This window comes from Hibiscus syriacus, unplaced genomic scaffold, assembly GCF_006381635.1.
Source record: "Hibiscus syriacus cultivar Baekdansim isolate YM2019G1 unplaced genomic scaffold, ASM638163v2 tig00110556_pilon, whole genome shotgun sequence".
Lineage (NCBI taxonomy): Eukaryota > Viridiplantae > Streptophyta > Magnoliopsida > Malvales > Malvaceae > Hibiscus > Hibiscus syriacus.
Window position 1 is genome coordinate 1,331,072 of NW_024062779.1, and position 18,451 is coordinate 1,349,522.

Sequence of the window (18,451 nt, forward strand, 5' to 3'; positions counted from 1 at the left end):
AGCATGTAGACGGTTTCAGACTTTGAGTCCGCACCAGCAAGTCTCCTAGTTTACATTAACCCTCTGTATGATCTCTGAAGTCAAATGTCGTAACTTTCCGGTATCACTTTCATAACTCGTTTTTCTCATACACCAGTAAAATTTTTCTTTTCAAATGAAGAAAAATAAATAATTTTGGACCAAAGACCACTTCAACGGGTCATCGTCTTCATCGACAGTGGGCTAAGCTAAATACAGACTCAGTTTCACTAACTCCGGCTACCGTCTCATCAGGAATCCATGGCCAGTAATCTCTATCAAATGGACCAGCAATCGGCGGCTGAAAAGGCCGTTTCTGTTATCGGATACGGGTACGACTTGTCCAAGGATATCAGGCTTTCGGGTTGCCTGCCGGGACCTTCCGGTTCGGGATTGATCGAACTGGACTCTGCAGCGAGCCGGGACCTGGTTTTTCCTGGTGGGGTTGTTGTGAAAAATGTGCCCAATTCAATTAAATATGATAAAGGCGAGCGTACCAGGTTTCATTCCGATGTTCTGTCTTTTAGTCAGGTAAGTTTTTGGCTATATGCATTTGAGAATTTTAGGCAAGTTTTACGTTTCGTTTACTAATTTTGGTTTGTGTTTGGTGTTCTATTTGACCAAAGTTTTCAAAAGAGCAGTTATCATCCTTTCTTCCTGTTTATGTCTTTTTGCTGGTTCTTGCATATCTTTGTTCTTTGTAAGTTGTTTTGAACTTGTCCTGTGACCTTTTACTATAAAGAATTGCAAAATGCCAAGCAATAAATAAGCCCGGGGTCCGGGTTCTTTTTTCTTTAGGTTTTGCATGATTTATGTGTTCCTTTCTTTGAATTTTAACTTGGGGTTCATTTTGTGGTAGATGTCAGAAAAATTCAACCAGGATCTATCATTTTCCGGCAAGATTCCTTCGGGCTTATTCAATGCCATGTTTGATTTCAAGGGCTGCTGGCAGAAGGATGCTACTGCCGCAAAAAATCTTGCTTTTGATGGTTGGTTCATAACACTGTACAATGTTGAGTTGGAAAAAACAAACATAACATTGTCCGAGCGTGTGAAACAAGAGGTGCCTACTACATGGGACCCTGCTGCCTTTGCTGAGTAAGTCGGTTATAAAAGAACTTGAGCAAAGCAATTGTACTTATAACTTCAGTGCTCTCATTGGCCTCAACTGTGGGTGAATGATATTTTGTACTAAATCAGTGCCAATTCTGGGTTTTCCCAGGTTCATCGAAAAATACGGTACTCACGTTGTTGTTGGGGTTAAAATGGGAGGTAAAGATGTTATACATGTAAAACAATTACAAAATTCAAAGCTTCAGCCCAACGAAGTGAGTAAAACTTTAAAGCAGTTAGCTGATGAGAGATTTTCAGAAAATATAGCAACTCCTCAATTCTCGGAAAAACCAAAGGTACATTTCATCTTTAAAATCTGAATAATTTGTGCATGCTTATTACTTGACACTAATCATTATTCTTCATGAAAGAGTATCGTTAACAAGGTTTCGGAAATGCCATTTTTCTTTTCTTTTTGCTTTAGGAATTCAAACCTTATATACCATGGGAACTTCAAGGGGTGCTCGCTGGCTCAACTAGGCCACCTGTTGTTACTTGCTCAAAGAATAATGTAAGTTTCTATTTTAACCGCTGTTCAGGAATTGCACATGTAAAGAAGCAAATGCTTTCGGTAGAGGTGATTCCATTTGATTTTTCTACTTTTTTGTGTTTTGCAGGACACTATGAATATCTATATTCGAAGGGGAGGCATTGATTTTGGTCAAAGCCATAGCCAGTGGCTATCGACAATATCGCAGTCACCAAATGTCATATCAATGGCCTTTGTGCCTATTACTTCTCTATTGAGCGATGCTCGAGGAAACGGATTTTTAAGCCATGCAGTGAACTTGTACCTACGATGTGAGTTTGCATAATTGTTAAACTCTCGGTTTGGTCTTTTCCAAGGATAAATGTCTTGATGGCATTGTGTACGAGTGATTTCTGCTCCTGGAGGATTTATAATAAATTAAAAAAGGACAGTAAAATATTAAAGTTTTGCAGACGCTTATTGCCTAGTTGTTTCATTTTGAGTGATTGTTTGTGTATATGAAAGATCATTGTCTTCAGAAATCATATTAGAGCACCTTAATGATTGATGATATCATGCAGATAAACCACAGATAGAGGAACTCCATGTATTTCTAGAATTTCAATTACCTCGACAATGGGCTCCCGTATACGGCGATCTGCCTCTCAGTCTCAAGCGCAGAAAACAAGCATCCCCATCACTTCAGTTCACTTTTATGGGACCTAAGCTTTATGTTAATACCGCAAGGGTATAATTGATGTTTACATTGTTATTTGACTTCTTGTTTCATTATCTGTCGTCCAAGCTTCTGAACATGCTGATAAAGTGATTGCTCCATGAACTCGTAATACGAATTGAATGCTTTCCCTTTTTTACCAATGTAACAATAAAATGAGGTCATATATAGTATGTTAAAAGCAAAGCTATCCAGTATGTGGAACCATCTTCACATCTTATTTAGAAAATATTGCCTTCATGATGTTGCAGGATAATTGTGATGGTTAAAATGTACCCGATTCTCATCCGATTAATTCCCGACTTGCAAATCTGCTAATTGCAGGTTGATACTGGAAACCGACCCGTGACAGGAATACGCCTATACTTGGAGGGTAAGAAGAGTGACCAACTAGCAATCCATCTTCAGCATCTCTCAACTCTCCCTACAACTCTCCAGCTCTCAGATGATCTAAGCTACGAGTCAATTGATGAGCCAGAACGTGGGTACTTGGAGCCCGTCGAGTGGAGCATTTTCTCACATGTATGCACCGCCCCCCAACACTACAGTGGATCCCACTTTGATGACATGGCTCCTATTGTGACCAAAGCTTGGTTCGAGGTAAAGGTTGTCGGGATGAGGAAAGTTCTGTTCTTGAGGCTTGGGTTCTCCATGGTGACCTCTGCTAGGATCCGTAGATCGGAATGGGACGGACCCTCAACACAGTCACGAAAATCGGGGATCTTCTCGCTGCTGATCAGCAGAAGGTTCAGTTCAGGACTGAATCAAAGCGTGAAGTCGAGTAAAGTGGAGATAAATTCAGCAGTTTTTCCAGGAGGTCCACCCTCACCACCCAAAGCACCCAGAATGACCAACTTCGTAGACACGAAGGAGATTGTTAGAGGACCTGAGGACACACCTGGATATTGGGTGGTTACCGGAGCCAAACTTTGTGTAGAAGGTGGCAGAATATCAATCAGAGCAAAGTATACATTGGTAACGATAATGTCGGAAGAAAGTATGATGTTGATGTGAGAAAAGTTCGCATTATTTGTACGGGAAGAAAGTATGATGTTGATGTGTGAAAAGTTGGCATTATTTGTACGGCTCTGTAAGTAAAATGTAACCATGTACTGGTACACCGTTTATTTGAAAATACTTTTTTTAAAGGTAATATATTGACCAAATAAAACACCAACAATATATTGCCAGTATGTATATAAGATAAATATATTTATAGATAAATATATGTTTATCAAAAATAAAATATATGAGTGATCGACTATTAACATATGTTAAATAAGAGCGTGAATAAGTGAGCCAACGACATATAGGGATAGATCACTCCGATTTTTCTAAGCATCACACAGAGGATAAAAACTTGAAGAATATCCGAAGTGAACGAATGAAAAACAAATCCTCCTTTAACCGTAGTCTTGTCTAACATATATGTCCGAAAACCAACAAAATGTCATATGTAAACGAACAAAGAAACCAGACATCAGAAAATCAAACAACCATGAGTCCAGAAATTCCGAAGAACCATAAACTAAGAAGAAGACCGATGGAAGAAACCTGCACCGTGAGTCCAGAAATACCGTGAGCCAAGTGAATGGATATCAGTTATTTCAGCAGCATGCATTGGATATGGAAGATCCTGTTTGTTAGCAAATGTAAGCAACACACCATTTTCTAGCTCATCCTCATTGAACATTCACTTAGACTATATTGTTGTTTAAATTATGTATTATTAATTATTTTTTAGTTGGTCAGTCAAGGTAACACATTGTAATTTTATATTTAATTTTTTTTCAAATATAATTTTATAACAATCGATTAATTTTTTTAAAAAATAAGGTAATAAAATAATAAAATTTATAATATGTTTTTATAAAAAAAACAGAATCTGAAAATTTATCCAATAATGGAAAAATGATTTACATAACATAATTCAAATATCCAAAAAATAATTTTTAAAATTTGTTTTCCAGGAAAAGTAATTTTGTTTCTAAAATTTATTTTTCAGAGATTGTTTTTAGTCTATCAGTCTATCAAACAACAGACGCTTAATTGCGGTTCAAATCCTTGATTGTCACATGCTCACAATAGCAAAAATTGTGAACTCGTTTTCACTGCATCTTTTGGTTTTCACATTAAAGAGGTTACGCATTTGATACATTCATTGCTAACATCTTCAAGTTACGTGGTCTAAACTCCAGGATGATTCTTGAATCATTTTGCAGTTGACTTGATGACACCAGGTGACACTGTAATTTTTCGTAATGCAAAGATTGATATGTTAGGGTTCTTCGAGGCTGGCTGTCTTGCGGATACAAGCGTCACCTTGACCACTGACCCCTTTACGGAACCGGGATTCAGGATCTATCTTGGTTCATGGTGTGCAGTAGCTGGCACCTGTCTTTCAAGTATATGCTTGAAATCAATGTCAAACTTTATGATATTAAAATGAAAATAGCGCACCAATTTCCAATTTCTCAAACTGGACGTTAATTTGACAGTGCTGTTGGAAGCTTACAAACAATGTTAATGTCTAATTTACGGATACCAAGGAGAAAAGAATTTGGTAAACGAAGACTGAAATCAATCCAATTGCTTCGACTTAATCCTGTTTCTAGATAACTTAAGTAGAGCGCCTAGTACGAGAGGAATGCAAATTCCATGAGACGTATCTGCATCGTGTCTTGTGGATACATCCTTGCAGTTGCAGGCACCTCTTACCGGTAGCCGCCTATTAGTTTGATGGGTACTGATTGTGTTCTGTAAATACAACGGTCTTCTCTCACCTCCCCCCAGCCCGATTAGCTTCCCCAGAGATACACTGCTGTCTTGGAAAAATGATGCTGAAGACTGGCCATGCAAGAAATAGCAAATGTTTATATATATATCATTGCAAGGATTGCATTCGATCGAGGAATTACCTCGGTGTCAAGGTTGGAAGAGGAGAACGAGGAGAAACTGCTTGAGGGAATGTGCAAAGTGTTTGGTTCCACAGCGGGAGCAGCAACTTGGTGTCTTCCTTGTAACCCAAGCCGCATCGTCATTATCTGTAATCCAAGTGGCCACCCATTGGACGTCTCCTGATTCTGCGAAACCTAATCGGTTCAATATCATAATAGCAAACCATTTGAATTCATCTATCATGGGGCAAGATCTTAGTTTTTGTAGCAAAAGGGCGTAAAATTGAAAGAGATTGAACAAAAGAAATGTGGCAAAAGCCAGGTGAGGAATGGATGACACAAATTAAAAAGTTTAAAACACACTTTTTTTGACATTTGTCTCTCTAATTTCCTCGTCACACCCACCTGTCAGTTTCATCTTCAAACACAAGCCAAACCCCCGGTTCCATTCTGATTAAACAGAGGCTGTTCATCTGGGATTTTCCTTTGCAAACAAACTTACTAGTTAAGATCCAGTGAAAATTTCTCTTACATCTAATTAGCAGTTCTAACTTGTGATTGCGTTACTGGTAATCACAAGGTCCGGAGTTTGATGTTGTAAAAACATCGAAAACATGGATTAAATTGTAAGCAGCGGCGACCATGTATTTCTTTTGAAACGACACCGTTACAACTCTCTACTTTCATGTATACATACATAGACATAGACATATTATATTTTCCTTTTGGGAGACTGTCGGTGGAATCAGAAAGGCACAGACATAAAGTCGTGATTGAAATCCTACTTGGACATCAAAATTTTAAGCATACCTCAATCTCGGTTCTCTCTAAAATCCCATGAACCAGAATAAGAAAAAAAATCATGGAAAAAAAAACAATTTATATGTCCAACCGCAGAAGAAATAAGCAAGAAACCAAGGAGGCGAAAAAAGGAATTCAACTAAAACCCAGAAACCCATTCTTAATTACCTGGCGATGAAAACAATCAGAACATAAATCATTGAAAAAATATTTGCACATGCATGATCAACATAAAAACAACCAACAAGATGTAGAATGATTATTACCTCAGCTGCCATGGGTTGAGCTCTCCAATAGCAAGATAAAGAATGAAAATGGCAGAGAATGAATGAAGATGAGGGTCACAAAATATAATTGCAACTCGGAATACAAAATCCCTGACTGCTAAAAGTACAAGAGATGGTCAATAACAGCGCCTATCTTGGATTGGTTCATCTAAGAGATTCTTCCTTAAACAAAGAACAATTAATGAATGGGTCCCAGGGAAGTTGAGTTTCAGCTTTTGCAAATCTCATGAGATAGATGATTAATATAAACAATTCCCTACTTCATTATCTTAATTAGGTCAGATAATCACTCCTGTTTACTCATTAATAACAACATTTTAACCATCACCTTACCGCCATATTTCAAAAAAGAAAAGAAAATCCTCTTTTATCTATGGACCCGCGAAGGGGTACGTAATATTTTGTCGCATACTATTAGGAACTAATAAGTACTCACAGGAAAATATATTTTAAATAATTTCTTAATATGACAAATCTTATCATGAATAGTATTTTGCTAACAATACATCCCTAAGCATTAAAGAAACAGGACACCTCATATCAGGGGAGTTAAAGAAAGATGTGAACTCAACCCTGTTTTTCTGATAAATGATCACTGAAACAAAACGAGTATTCAGAATCTTGAAGACAGCAAGCAGATAAGTGCTGTTAGCCTCTTAGGCCCCTATTCTAGAGTATTTCCTTTTGGAGGTTTTCATTTTCTTAATATTAACTTTCTTTCCTTTCAATAGTAAAGAAAAGGGTTGTTTCAGTATGCCATGATTTCACATAAATGGAGTAATCATACTGATTAAACAAAGCTAGAAAACAAAAAGGAAATGGGATTCTTGTTGTCCTGTCTATTCACAACTCTCACCCATTTTCAGTTCGATATATATTAGTCTCTTCAATTTTTCCTGAATAAGAAAAACTGCATTTCAAAAGGAACCAAAACCATTTTTGAAGTGATTCTTCCTTGTCAACCAATTTTTTAAGGCATTGATTGAGCAGTTGCGTTTATATTTTCAGACATTGATATGGGCTCTGAAACGAATTCAAACTCCACTAATTTTCCTTTAAGTACTTCATTATGCTTGAATTTTTTAATGGTACACGATGACTGTATTAATGATGTTTAGGAGAATGGGGTTATGGAGTGTGATGAACAAATTGCATGGGAAACTGAAACCGTTTTACGTGCTGCTCTTTTTGCGTTTCGAGACGAAACGTTTAGAATATAAATTATGTTATTTAGCAAGCCGAAACTCCCGCCGCTGCCGCCGCGAAGTGTTGAAGGTTTCTATATCAACAACAACAAAACCCTATTCCAATATGCAATAGGGTAAGAGTAGGTAGGGTAGTAGGCTGCTCCAATGCCAGGTTGAGAGCAGCTTCCGTGGAAGACCTCCGGCATTCGGATAATTTAAAATAAAGATAAAATACAATGCATGTATATATAAATAAAAAAATACATAGTTGAAAAGTCTTCATATACGCATCTGTAATAAGAAGTAAATCATCGGTTTCGAAGGTTTCTATAACCAGAAGGGACAAAAGGACACGTGGTGCTCCTTTGAAGATGTGAAAAGTAAATTAAGTCCAAATGCACTGAAATTTTACCCTAAAAACTAAATTTAATTAAAGTGGGATAACAATGTAAGCTAGGTTAGGCCTTCTTAAAATGTATAATAAAACAGCTAAAACAACAACAACAACAACAACAAAACCCAATTCCCATATGCAATGGGGTAAGGGGGAGGTAAGGTAGTAGGCTGCCCCCAGCGCCAGGTTGAGAGTAGCTTCCGTGGAAGACCTCCGGCAGTCAGAAAATTAAAAATATAGATAAAATGCAATGCATGTATAAATAAAAACAGCTAAAAGATAAACATAAAAACGAATTAATCCCGAATCTATGCTAAACAAAGCATAAATCTATTGTTGCACCGTAATTCTTTCCCTTAGGTTCTCTTCTTTATTTTACCTAAAATCTCACAACCAAGTAAACATAAGACTACTTAAAATGTCAATTACAATACCCTTAACTTTATTTATTTTTTACTTCGGGATGCAGTTTAAATCAAACTTGACTCTCAACTAATTAAAATTTAACTCGTCTAAAATAATTCTAACATAAATAAGAATAAAATAATAAATTAAACTATTTAAATGAAAAAACTACAAATGTGGAATTGAATATGCCTTATTGACTTTAATTGAAATCATTTCTTATAAAAACAATAATACGTCATGAATGTTACCTTTGAAAAGAAAAACGTAAAGAATTTCATAGGTGGATGATGCATATGATAATTTACAGAAAATATTAATTAATAGAGATTTCTATTTTTCTAAAAAAATGATTAATATATTAAAAGCTTTTATAAATAGAATCCCAATATATGCACTTGCCAGAAGAGTTCGTATCGGGCGTGGTGAGAATTATTTACAAGCCCAAAAAGATGATTCATGGTCCTGGTGGACTACTGGGTCTAGAGCCTGGCCATTTGGGCCCTTCTTTATATTTTTCCAATTAGTTTAATTTTAACAATAATCCCCCGTCAAAGAAACTTGTTTGGTAAACTATTCGCTTCGCTTTCTGACATTACTTAAAGAAATGTGGGCTTCTCAAAGCAATAATTTTGGGAATAATATTTTATGTATATCAATATATCATTACAAAATTTTAAATTATCTTTTATATCATAATAGAAAAATAATAAGCATATCATAACTTTAATACCCGTCTCCTTTCTATCATCTGTTGCGTCATTCTCTGATGGTATTTTTTACTAAAATTTTGTTAATACTTGTATTAGAACACTAAAACTATTTTGGGGTGAAAAAAACTTAAAAGGCCATGTTGGTTAAAACTATAGAACTGCAGTTATTAACGTCTCTCCAAATGACCCGTTCTTTTAATTTTAACCATTGGATCCCCGGCAACATGATTACTCCCACAATTATATCTATAGTCATATAGGGGTAAATAAATTCCTTCTTGCTTGAAATGGGGGTTCCATGTCAATGGAGACACTGTACCCACGCCAGGCAGGGTACCCCTGGCTCCTTTTAGTTAGTTTCGCCTTCAACTTTAAGTTCTTTTCAATATCTTCATTATGTTAAGGATGTGAAGTTGTGAACCCAACTCTATCAATTATCTATACTATTATGAACATCCCACACCGACGTAAGATACGATACAGACCTCACCAGTTGTAAATCTTTGGATATTGCACCGAGTTCATATGCATATATTATAAGTCAAAAGGACAGATGATCCCTAAGGCTAAAGCTTGACTATACTAATAAAGTAGGACAAAAGAGAGAAAAGTACAATTCTATTCGTCATTCACGGAGATGACCGTCTAATTGAAATGTATGATTTTCCCCTCTCCTTTTCCCAACTTTTTACGAGTAAATAAAATATTAGGTAAACTATTTAGATCCATTTTATATTAACCCAAGTTTTAATTAAAAATCGCTAAAAATAATATTAGAGAATAGACCAAGTCACTCGCATTTATCTGTGATGTTGAGTGGATTTGCATTCACCTAGGCTATTAGTGGAAACAGTGATTAATCACTCAACCGTTTATCTTCAAAGCATAATATTATCACTTGTAAAGATAGTGATGGGAGGAGGAGGGGGCCATGTTATCATCACATGGAAGTGGTACTCGACTAGTTGGATAGACACTTTCCTTGGTTTTAAGGCTGTTGAAAATAGAGACACTAAGATAGCTAGCTGTATGAAACATACCAACTACTCATCATTCCAATGATGTTTCAACAAGAAGACCGCGCTAACTTGTTCAAATTTTACTTTTTAATTAATTGTATATGCTTGGTTTGGTGAAGCGGGAGATGGATCATCCATTAGAAGACAAGATCATGAGATTAACATCACATTATATTATACGTAGTATCATGAAAGTTTAAGCTTTTGAATCCTAGTTTAATTAAGGCTGTCAAGGCTGAAGATTATTATCATTATGATTTGTGCATGCATGGAATATAATGTTATTATGGAAGGCAAAAAGAATTGTCAAGCTAGTATTAAAAATATAGTTTCGTTTTTATTCAATAAATTGTTTGATAAAGTTAAAAAAGTTTTTTTTGGGGGGGAACATAATCAAACCTTGAGCATTTCAAAGCAAAGAAGACTATAACCAGAAAAAGACAATACACCACAAGATTCAATAAATAAAATTGTATCATCTTCATTGATTTTGCCAATTAATTACCGTTCTTAATATCTAATCAAATCCGGTGCTTGTTTTGCTTGATGTTCTTCAAAAATAACGTCAATTGCAGAGTGGTATACAACAGCTGATCAGGGGTGGAACTCTTCCTCGGTGTCCTCAAACTCCTCTTGGTTCTGGTTGTATCTTCCCATGTTGGTGTAAGGGTTCTCATCGAACTCGTTCCTCGAAGCAACTCCCCTTATGTTCTCGAACTGGTTCGGATAATAGTTGCTCTCACTCTTAACATCGTAGTAGTACTTTCCATTCTCCAAGTACCTGGTGTCGCTCATGCCTTGCTTCTCACCATTGTTGCGGTTGTAGTTGTTGTTCTGGTTCTCCTGGGTGCTCCATCCTTTGTCGATGAATCTGGCCTGGCCCAAATTTTGGTGCTCGGTGGACTCGTAGGCGTTCTTGTTGTAGTAGTAGGTGTTTTTGTTGTTGGAGCTGGATTCGGGAATGCTGTTGTAGGGTTCATCGGGATGGTATTTAACAGGGGTGGCATACGGTTCGTAAGTTTCTTTGGTGGTGAAACTTGGCTGATCTGTGCCTGTTCCGTGCCCGTAAAGGCCATAACCATTTTCGGTTTCGGGGATAAACCTTGGCTGTTGCTCTTCTGAGGTTTGGGTGGTCTCGGTCCCATGCTCTTTCTCTCTTGTTGCTGTTGTTGTCTCTTTCTCATTGATGTTAACTGTTGGGATTTTGCTGAAGAATTCCCTGGCATGGATTTGCACGCAGAAGAGGGCAAAGAGGAAGAGGAAAGATATGAGTTTTAGTGAGGAAGCCATGGCAATAGCTAACGCTTTGCTTTTGCTTTACTTATTTGTGTGACGAGAAATTGCGATGATATAAAGTGTTTATATAGGAAAGAAGAAAGGGCAATTGGGACGAGGGGATGGAGTGGTGAATGTTCATGATTGCGGTCCCTTTGCAGCACAAACTACTTTTTTTCCGATTCATCCCCCCACCCCCACGCGTAGTGAACAGCAGGGGTGACCAAAGATTCGATTTAAAATCAAATTGATTTTGAATAGTAATTTTATAAACTCAAGTTTAAATCGAATTGTAAAATACAACTCGAATAATTCAAAATTTTTAATAATTAGTGGATTAATTTTTAAGTTTGAGTCGAATCTTTCGACTTTGTATGATATACGTATATTACATATGAAAAAATACGAAGAAATATATTTGTATTATATATGGTTATAGAAAGCCATTTAAATTAGAATCAAATAATATTATAATATTATAAATATTTACGATTAAATTTAAACAGAAACTCGAAAAACCAATTCAACTCGACTCACTCGAATTTTATAAACTCGACTCGAAAAAATTTCAAATGAACTTAGAATTGTAAAATAATACTCGTCAATTTGAATAATTTGAACCTTTTTAACTCAACTCGTCTCGACTCGATCAAACGCATATAGAATTAACAGATATAACGTGGTTTGGCTATTTCTCTCGAGTGTGCACATTTTCTCTAAAATTTATATTGCTTGCAGCAATATTTTCTTTTACAAATTTTGAAATTAATTTTAATTTTGTTTAAAGGGGATGAAAACGGAATTAGAGGGAAATGAAAAAAATATTTTTAATAGGTACAAAATCCATGAATGGAAAGAATAAAAAAAAAATTAATGACCCAACTAAATATATTTGCGTATAGTTTGGTGCAACTAATGAAGTATTTTGATAATCATTTGCATGAAATTCTTGGAGTATTTCGTATCATTAAAGCCAAAGCTAGGCAGATTTCTTTGGGATATAATATAAGGCGTATACTCGTAGCCAATAAAACAGGTTTGACATAGTGGATGATAGAAAGTAGTATAAAACAGTATCTTTGCCTCATTCTCCCAGACATAGCATATACTGTTAACAAGCTTTCTCAATTCATGCATTGCCCGACGTCTGAACATTGGAATGCTGCAAAATGACTGCTTCGATATCTATGTGGCACATTAACTCATGGATTATTTCTTCACAAGGCAAATCCACTTTCCCTTCATGCATTCTCAGATGCTGATTGGGGTGGAAACAAAGATGACTATACCTCAACGAGTGTTTATATTGTCTATCTTGGTCGTCATCTTATTTCTTGGTCATCCAAGAAACAACGTACAGTTGCTCGATCCTCCACGGAAGCTGAGTATCGATCAGTTGTCGCTACTACTTCTGAACTCAATTGGATTTGTTCCATTCTCACAGAACTTGGCATCACTCTTCCTACACAGCCTGTTATCTACTGCGACAATGTTGGTGCCACCTATCTCTGTTCTAATCCAGTCTTTCATTCGCGCATGAAACATGTGGCACTTGACTATCACTTTATTCGGGGTCAAGTTCAATCAGGTGCTCTTCCTGTTACTCATGTTTCCTCAGCATATCAACTTGCCGACTCTCTTACCAAACTACTTCCACGAAGCCGATTCCAAGATTTAAAGGTCAAGATTGGTGTCTCCTCCGGAGCTCCATCATGAGAGGGCATATTAGAGAATTAATTATAACAGATTTTATTTAAATTTTAAATTATTGTAATCAATTATAATATCCTTGTGATTAGTTGTAATCCCCTAACTTTAGGCTAGTCTCCTATTTATGTGCCTTGTAATTAGTTGTAATCCCTAACTCTAGGCTAGTTTCCTATTTATATATGCCCCATCTTATGTATATATATCCACTCTTAATCAATGAAAAACTCAAGCCATTGTTTCTCAATACTCTTCTCTCTATTTCAACAACTTCTACCACTTGTACCCATGATCAACAAGCTTATCATAGGAGATATTGAGATTCAACGGAGCACCGATGTCAGAAATCAAAGGAAAATATGGTGGCCTTGCTATGGATGATGTCGAGATATGTGAAACTTGTTCAAGCACAGACCACCAGAGAATATTAATGGCTAACATTAAAATCATCTTTCCCGCTCCAGAGCTTTTCTCGTTGGAGACTAGATCAACTAAGAATATCCACTTTTTGGAGTTGGGTTGTGATCGACGTCGGGTGAAGATCATTTTGAACGGTCGATGGGTTTGGAGATGGGGATTAAAATTTAGTAATTTTATTTTTATTTTTTTAAATCCTAGTTGGCATAAAAATATTAATAAAAAAATCCACGTCATGCATCTGTTACTAAGTAAACGGTCAAGTGACTAAAAAAGTTCAATGTCTAAAGTTCAGTGAGCAAGTTGAAAAAATTGAAAGTGCGGTGAGTGAAATAAGAGGGAATAAAGATTTATAAGTAAGAGAGTAATTTATCCTATTATTAAATCTAAGCATTAGATTCTTGACTTGAAAATCAGTAATTCGGTAATTCAGATGCACGAAATTAGTGTCAATTAAACAATGTATTAGCAAAAACAGAAAAACAGTTCATGTGTTTTCCAACAAATGAACCAACTTCACAATTTTATAAAGTGATGATTAAATTCTAACAAGTTTACACCGATTTTTCAATTTTTATAAAATAAATGGTAATTCGTAATTAGATCGTTAAGTAATTGATCAAATCTGATATAAATCTTCACCAAGTACGATATCATCATCTTTTACCTGCTTTTATCTTCAACACTGAAAAAAAAAGAGTAAACTCTTTGTTTTCTTTTTATTAATTATAAAAAAGATGTATGTTCCTAGAACTGGAATCAATGGAAAAATAAAAGCATCGTCAAGAAAGCCTACCCTTAGCAAATAAAAAAATGGTATAATGGAAAAGAAATTCTCAAGGTAAATGTATCCATCTGCGTCCAAATATGAGATGGAGGAGACAGTCTCACAAAAAGTCTACGTCTCTAACCCAAATACGTTTCTTCATCTTGTTTTAAGAGTAATAGTTTAAACCAATTCAATTAAACTTTTTTTTTTTGGTTTCCATAGATATATGATAATAATAGAGTGGGAAATTGGGAACATCATCATGCATAGTCTTTATGGTAATTGAATGTTGGTCCCCAAATGCTTTAACAATATGATTGGCGCCAATAACAAAGGAAAATCAAAGGGAATTATTACTTCATTCTCAACTGAACCTTGTGGTTCATGTCTTGAAAATTAAGCATCAACTGCTCCAGCCTAAATCAATAGCAAAATAAACACAATCAAGACAATATTAAGAATATCAAGGTTGAATTTAGGCTCTTATTTCTGCTTTCTTTTCCCCCCTCTTTATTTCCCTTTATTAAGTGAAGATGAGTTGCTTGATTAACGGTGTAGAAGCTTTTAGCAGTACAAAGACGTTCAATCCGGCGAATTTTGAAAGGAAAAAAAAGTTTCCAAGCTCCAAAATCATTAAAAATACAAACAATTTTTTTTAATAGAATACACTAGTATTATTAAAAGTTAAAATATCTAAAATTACAATAAGGATTTATAATTATCATCCTAAACTAAATACATAATTTGGACATTTTCCTACAACATTGAAACTAGTCACTTTAGATCATATAAGGATTGTACATAGAAAAGGTTAAAAGCCCAACCAACAGACTCAAACAAAAAATATATACGAGCAAATCTGACTATATTGACAAACAAACCACAAAATGATATTAAGATATTGACAGATCGCCGAAAACCGCAAATTAGAGCTGAGCATCATAAGAAACTATCAACGAATGCAAAATCGTGCATCCAGTTTCAATATGATGGTCCATAGAAAGGATGATCAACATGATTACAAATAAGCATTATCTTGATTAGTCGTGATGTCGTCAACTCTCACCTTGAGAAAACATAAATAAAAGAACGACCAAACAATAGAGAAAAAAAAGGAAAAACATATCACAAAGACAGAATAAAACGTGCCACAAATGTAGAATTATTTTTATTAAAAAAATAAAAAAGAAATAAAAATAAAAGAGAATCGTTAGACGATAACTAGCATCAGAATCAATGTCGTCACCGATTAAACCAAAAAAAAAAAGTTAACCTGATCTTTAAAAAAATGGTACAAACTCTAAAGACAAGAAAATGAGAGGGAGAGGGAGAAGGATTGTTAATTTAGTGAAGTGAATGTTAAGTGATTATTAGTTTAGTGAAGTAGAAGCTGTAGAAATAGCATGCTATCTAAATTCAAACCTGATTGACGCCAATATATTTACATAAATTAAGAGAATTTTTTAAAGATATATTTATAATAAGATTTAATATAAAAATAAGTGTTAAAATTATATTTAAATTAATTTTTTTGTATATAAAGAATTTTTCGTTAAAATTAGATGTCTATTGTTTTTTTGTTATACTTTTAAGTGTTTATAGTTAAAATTATACTTGACGAGTTTTTTTTAATCGTATGCAACTACAAGTGTAACGAATAAAATATTAGATATTTATTTTTAATAAAAAAGTATTTAAACACCAAAAACTGATTTTAGGTATAATTTAAGCACTTATTTTTATATTAAGCTTTAAAATAATTATATTGAATATTGATATAAAGCAGGGGCATATAAAAATAAACAAGAAATTAAACAATCTTAGTCTAGAATCCGAATAGAGTGTAAATAAATAATGGGCGAAATTATAGTTGGGGATTTGGGCAGGTGGTGGGCCATGGAAGTATACCCTGGGCCTGGATATAGATTAAGCAAAGTTTACTGCCGATAATCCAGATTTTGCACGCTAAACAATACTGCACTTGAAGATGATCCAACAAAAGCGATAAACATAAGAATCTAGTGGTTATTATTACACGAAATTAGTCAATCATCTTTAAGAGGAAATGGATTAAACAAGAGCAGGGAGAACAATAATGCATCAGGAATCAAAATGGGAATCAAAGGGTTGATATCGCTTCCAAGGCGTTTCCTTCTTAGCCTCTTCCTAAGATACTCCGTCTTCTGGGCATCACCCCACTGAGCTTCATCCACTCCCTTGGCCAGAATCAACGGTGGGGGCTGGGTGTAAGGGCACTTGGACCTCCAGGAAGTTTCGGGAAGACCCAATCTTGAGACCCTTTTGAGGAAAAGAGAGAATCCCCATTGGAGGTGTAGGGAAGGGAAGGCATGTGAATTGGGTTTATTGCACAGAATTGGAGGGAAATCCCAGTTGAGGAAGCATGGGATTTGTGTGGAGATGAAGAGCTGAGATTGGAGAGGTGGTGAGATTGTGGGGCATGTCAGGATGTGGGTTAAAGCATGGAGCTTTTGCTCCAATGTCGATTCTTCCATCTTTGATGATGGCAATGGGCAACGGGTAATGGGTTAGGTTAACCCTTGGGAAGGTGACAAATTTGAAGGGCTTTTAGCAAGACCTTAGTTAAGGAATAGTCTTATCGCCACTTTGATTCCATTTCTCGATGCCTGACCACAGAAAGACCGAATGAATTCACGTCACAATTTTACGTAGCCAGAAATTGTATAATTCGTGGAATTCTCGTGCGTCAGTTTAATATATAGTTGAAGAAAAGATGATATTAGAAATATTATTATTTTAAATATTTTTTTTATAAAATATTATTTAAAATATTATTTTTTTATCATAAATATTAATATTAGACGTTACTTAAATATTATTTTTTTATTAAAAATATTAATATTAAACGTTATTTAAAACATTATTTTTTATCAAAATTAGTTAACAAAATTAACATTTCTGATAAAATAAATAATATTTTAGATAACACTTTACTTTAAATATTAAAAAATAAATAACATTTCCAGTAATATTTTTTCTCAATAGTATATTAGACTACGTACGACATACCTACCCATAATTCGTCCTCCTCCGCAATCAAAATTGTTTGCAATGGGCATTCTAAAATAATTTTTTTTTAAATAAATAATACTCATAATATTTTATTTTATATATAAAACCAACCAACCAATCCCACACGTGACGTTGCGAGGGCATTCTAAAATCAAAAGGAGCATCTGCAAGGTTGAATTCCCCCAATGTGATGTTTGGTTCGCTAAAATGTTTACGAAAGAATTAAAATCAGTAAATGAATTAGAATTTATAGGAATTGGAATATGTAGGAATTGAAATCCAATTCTATATTCTGTTTGGTTGGCAGAAAATGGAATTAGAATCTAATTCTATATTCTGTTTGGTTCTCATACATGTCAAATGACATAATTGCGCTTCTTGTTTTTTTATTTTATTTTAGTTTATTTTACAACTTACATGTAGTAATATATTATAAAAAATTAAAAATATTAAATTTTCATTTTATTAATTGATTATTCATTTCAATAAATTATAAAAATCATACTAATAAACATTATAAGTTAAAATCATCGCAATCAAAATATATTAATAAGTTACCAAAAGATAGAGCAATATTTCGGTACATTCCAATCAGAGTATTCTAATTAGTTACAAAAAAATATACTAAAACTATTTTTATTCAATATATGAATTAGAAACTCGACACGACTCAAAATAATAATAAAATTATTTTTATTCAATAAAAACATTGACTTAATTGAAAAAAATTATATATAGAGGGGTATTATTGTAATTATTCCTAAATATATAAAGTAAAATTATATATATTTTTCGGGTCGGTCCGGTTTTTTTCACCCTAAACCCGAACCCGACCTGACCCGAATATCACACTTAAAAAAACCCGACCCGACTCGACCCGAATATCACACTTAAAAAACCGACCCGACCCAAACAAAATAAAGTTTCATCCGACCTGACCCGAATATATAAATTAGAAATCCGACCCGACCAGACCCGAAATAATAAAAAAATATTTTTATTTAATAAAAACAATGACTTAATCCGACCCGACCCGAATTATATATATTTTCGGGTCGATCCGATTTTTTTCACCCTAAACCCGACCCAACCCGAATATCACACTTAAAAAACCCGACCCGACTCGACCCGAATATCACACTTAAAAAACCCGACCCGAACAAAATAAAATTTCATCCGACCCGACCCGAATA

General features: G+C 34.8%; 4 protein-coding genes across 5 annotated transcripts; 1 reads left to right on the plus strand and 3 right to left on the minus strand.

Annotated features, from left to right (window-relative positions):
* The first annotated feature begins 263 nt into the window (after positions 1 to 263).
* Positions 264 to 3,365, plus strand: LOC120131400 (MACPF domain-containing protein NSL1-like). The gene is made up of 7 exons (XM_039148402.1): positions 264 to 549; positions 878 to 1,116; positions 1,241 to 1,427; positions 1,556 to 1,642; positions 1,749 to 1,932; positions 2,182 to 2,348; positions 2,661 to 3,365. Exons 1-7 carry the CDS (start codon positions 280 to 282, stop codon positions 3,348 to 3,350), a joined length of 1,824 nt encoding a protein of 607 aa, XP_039004333.1. The 5' UTR covers positions 264 to 279; the 3' UTR covers positions 3,351 to 3,365.
* A 1,411-nt stretch (positions 3,366 to 4,776) lies between these two features.
* Positions 4,777 to 6,444, minus strand: LOC120131468. The gene is made up of 3 exons (XM_039148456.1): positions 6,301 to 6,444; positions 5,255 to 5,419; positions 4,777 to 5,183 (listed from the first exon to the last, which is right to left on the minus strand). Exons 1-3 carry the CDS (start codon positions 6,310 to 6,312, stop codon positions 4,917 to 4,919), a joined length of 444 nt encoding a protein of 147 aa, XP_039004387.1. The 5' UTR covers positions 6,313 to 6,444; the 3' UTR covers positions 4,777 to 4,916.
* Positions 6,445 to 10,547: 4,103 nt separating this feature from the next.
* Positions 10,548 to 11,376, minus strand: LOC120131315 (protein E6-like). Of its 2 annotated transcripts, XM_039148326.1 has the most exons (2): positions 10,960 to 11,376; positions 10,548 to 10,863 (listed from the first exon to the last, which is right to left on the minus strand). In XM_039148326.1, exons 1-2 carry the CDS (start codon positions 11,327 to 11,329, stop codon positions 10,634 to 10,636), a joined length of 600 nt encoding a protein of 199 aa, XP_039004257.1. In that variant the 5' UTR covers positions 11,330 to 11,376; the 3' UTR covers positions 10,548 to 10,633. The 2 variants fall into 2 exon arrangements, with proteins under 2 accessions (XP_039004257.1, XP_039004256.1); XM_039148325.1 differs by having other exon boundaries at positions 10,550 to 11,376.
* Positions 11,377 to 16,224: 4,848 nt separating this feature from the next.
* LOC120131485 lies at positions 16,225 to 16,793 on the minus strand. Its single transcript, XM_039148472.1, has one exon. It carries the CDS (start codon positions 16,718 to 16,720, stop codon positions 16,253 to 16,255), a length of 468 nt encoding a protein of 155 aa, XP_039004403.1. The 5' UTR covers positions 16,721 to 16,793; the 3' UTR covers positions 16,225 to 16,252.
* Between the last annotated feature and the right edge of the window lie 1,658 nt (positions 16,794 to 18,451).